Source organism: Dipodomys ordii, unplaced genomic scaffold (genome assembly GCF_000151885.1).
Source record: "Dipodomys ordii isolate 6190 unplaced genomic scaffold, Dord_2.0 Scaffold4, whole genome shotgun sequence".
Taxonomy (NCBI): Eukaryota; Metazoa; Chordata; class Mammalia; order Rodentia; family Heteromyidae; genus Dipodomys; species Dipodomys ordii.
Window position 1 is genome coordinate 14477089 of NW_012267220.1, and position 3603 is coordinate 14480691.

Genomic DNA, 3603 nt, shown 5'->3' on the forward strand with positions numbered 1-3603 from the left:
AACTGACACTACGTAGATGCCTAGGAAAAAATATCTTTGGCATTGTTTATTTTAATGGTAAGCTTTTGAAGAAAGAGGTGAGTAAGGAGATTGCCTATGGTTTAACATCAAAGATGATCACAATAGACAAACCCTGAGCCTCCCAAGATCCTGATAAAATTAAACAGGGTGCCCACTTCTGATCAAAGAAGACCTAAACTCATTGTAGAAATGACTTGTTGGAATTGGCTTAGCATGCAGTTTTTATTCATGTAAAACCCAGGAAAGACTGGATATCTTGATGGGGAGCAAACTAATCACCATTTCCAGCTATTACAACACAACTTTCCAGTATAAAATTAATAGATTGAAACTCAAGATTGACTCTATTGGGGTACCACCCACCACATATTGATTGAAATAACCAGATAAATGACATTTCCATTCATATCCATGTGATGCTCCCATAATAAGTTCTCTAAAAGAGATTTCCTTTCATTCTCTTGATTGGGGAAGAAAAGTCTAATACAGAAGCATAATTAATGAAAAGGAATGTAGCAGCAAGGATTTAGTTGTAGCAACAAGACCACCGCCATCCATAGTCATGTGGAAATGATCCTGTCTTTTCGTGGTCTTACACTTTACCATCTGCAGTTCCATTTTCCAGCTGTGGACAGTGATCTTGCATTTCTGGCACTGCATAGTGGGCCGAAGGTAGAGGAGCTGGGGCTGAGCACGCTGCACACTGAAGCACACTCCCTCCTAGCACAAGAGCAAATCCAGCAAACCAGCCAATGAACAGGGCTTCCCCAAACTCCCACCTGGGGACAATCTCAGGGATGCTTTCATCCCAGAACTCCAGGACCGTCATGTGAGCCACCCAGGAAACCGGAACCAGAGCCGTGACTCCTGAGGTCCACAACAGGATTCCTCCCAGGATGAGCAGTCGCTTCTTGAAGTCCTGCTGTCTCTCCGCAATCCTCAGGCAGTCCAGGCCAAACCCTGAGAGCAGCAGGCCCAGAAGCCCCAGCCCATTGGACAGAAACATTAAAACCCGGGAGACCCTGAGTTCAGCTGGCAAAGCCAGGAAGGAGTCAAAGTCCTTGCACTGCTTGCCCACTTCCTCCTGGATGACGCAGGTTTTCCAGAGCCCCATGGTCCAGTTTTCCATCTCGTTCAGGTCCAGGTTCAAGTTCTTCCAATGTGGCAGATAAGTTGTAATAATAGATAAAACCCATCCCAGCAGAGATAGTGAGAGCCCAACCGATTGCATTGCTGTTCTAAAGACTAAAGCCATGGCAGCAAATCATCCAACTTTGCCACTCTATAGGGTCTGCTGTCCGTAGTGAACAGTGGTGTGCCCAACTTGATTCTATGCTGCCTGGAATATAATAACTTTGGGCATTAACTCTTTGGGTACTCTGAAATGTGTTCTTGTTCCTCTTGAATATAATGTTTCATGTAAAGGACGAAGGACTCTTAAAACTATGAGTTGGGGCTTTCTGATAAGGATTTGATGTTGCCTTCCAATTTGCTTGGTAAAATATCCCCAATGCTTGATGACTTTAAGTCGAAGGATGAACAAAGAAAGCTCTATGACCCCTCACCCTAAAGGACAACAGAAATCTTTGTGCTTCAATATGGATTAATTAGATTTTAAGTGGTGATAAAGAGGCCAGCTCTTTCTACAACAGGACTTCATTGTAATAGCTGAATCTGAGATTTCAGGGATGCAAAAAGAGACTCTGTAAAGAAAGGTAGACTGTTTTCCTATAATCTGTATTCTTCACAGACTTCCTCAACCTACACAAGAGCCTGGTCCAGGTTCTTGAGTGTCACAGGAGCGGTTGGGATTTGGCAGCAAGGTTTCCCTCGGATTCCTTTGAAAGGTAGAGGCTGGTTCACTGCGTTAATTAAAATGGAAAGGATGGACGTGGACGCCCAGCCGCACTGAGGAAGGGAGCATCCTTCCTAGGAATTGCCGTATTTCACTCTACTGTTTTTTTTCTGAATCTCATCAAGGACTGAACTAAAGAGTGATGCGTTGGGGAAGTGGTTTGTGTTCAGGGCAGTGGTTTGTGTTCACTGTCATTTCAGCTGCAGGGACATCAATACTACAGATTCCAGCCTGGTATGCAAGTAACAACCATATCCAGCTGATGAGCCTGACCTCAATGGGCCAGGACAAAAGGCCAGAATGCTCCAAATTCTCAAGGTTGCTCTACCTCTGGCAGGGCCCAATCCATGTTCACAGGACTCCCCACCAAGGGGACAGGGTCTGATGGGTCACCGTCAGGAACAAGGTTGCTACCAGATTCAATTCTTTTGCAGTGCTGAGGGTCAAAGCTAGGACCTCCTGCATGCTAAGCAAGCACTCAACTATTGACCTACACTCTCAGCCATCAATTCTAAATTTTTACCCATTTTTAGAATCCTTTAGAATATATTGGCATTCCCTGTGTAGTGAATGAAGACCATCATTGTACATAAAGCTATGTGATCCACAAGGAGTTTAGGTCTTCTCACCAATAGATGGGGCAATGTGAGGCTCAAGCTTTCTTTCAAGTTAGGATGGTGGAAGATCTAGAGAGCAGTCATTAAAATTAATGGCTAGAACGTCATCAATATCACAGTGGACTTTTTTTTTTTTTGGAAACATAATGGGATAAGCTACTTTTGTGAGGTAGTGAGCTTCCCGTCCTAGAAATGTTTAAGCCAAGGTAATGATAATCTGCCTGGATTGTCATGGGGAAAAGTCCTGCTGGGGTGGGCATTAGACCTGGGTAGCAGCCTCCCAACTGATTCTTTCCCTTCTTTTTGTTCCTCTGTGTGTGTGTGTGTGTGTGTGTGTGTGTGTGTGTTGTGTGTGTGTGTCTGTGTGTGTGTGTGTGTGTGTGTCTGTGTGTTGCCAAAGTTTGAGATTAAGATTTCTAGGCATCTGCTCTACCATTAAAGCCATTACTCCATCCCTTTTGTGCTTTAGTTATTTTTCAGAGAAGGTCTTGAGCTTTTTTGTCCAGTGCTGGCTTTGGACTGTAATCCTACCTTTGCCTCTCATGTACCTGGCACCACCATTCTGTATCACCATACACAGCTTGTTTGTTGAAGTTGGGTTCTCCACTCCCTAGGCTGGCCTCCTCTTTCCCACCTCTGAAGTGGCTGGGATTACACCATACACCCAACGAGCCCCCATCTCTTGGTGGGAGACTAGCAAAGTTCTGGAAGAACTTGTGGAATTGAGCGTATTAGTTTTGCAGCCATTGTTGGAAAGTAAAGCTACCCCAAAGAGTAAATCAAATTCCTGAAGCCATTGATTGCATCTACATTCTAAGAGACAGATAAGCATTGAAGAGACATGATGGCCTTTATCTGTGTTTTTATGCTGTTATGCTCAACACTAAGCTTGTATGATCACAACCAGACTGTTTAGTTTTGCAGCCATTGACAGGTTTGCTACAACTCCTGCTTCTATCAGCCTGTGTCAGTTCTCAGCCAACTATTCTGCCCTTCCTCCGAGTCCCTGGCTAATGCAGAAAAAGGAACTTCCCTCTGCTTCATCCCTCCAGTCTGATTGCTGTCAGTGACATGCTAGAGCCAAGGGTACTACAGCTTCTCACAATATCC

General features: G+C 44.5%; 1 protein-coding gene across 1 annotated transcript; it reads right to left on the reverse strand.

The window, feature by feature from the left end:
* Positions 1 to 613: 613 nt before the first annotated feature.
* Positions 614 to 1276, reverse strand: Cldn24 (claudin 24). The gene has a single exon (XM_013025264.1). The coding sequence runs from the start codon at positions 1274 to 1276 to the stop codon at positions 614 to 616; it is 663 nt and encodes a 220-aa protein (XP_012880718.1).
* Between the last annotated feature and the right edge of the window lie 2327 nt (positions 1277 to 3603).

What these genes read in the sequence shown, in the direction of transcription:
- Cldn24 (XM_013025264.1), bottom strand. Translation starts at nt 1,276, where the DNA reads ATGGCTTTAGTCTTTAGAACAGCAATGCAATCGGTTGGGCTCTCACTA.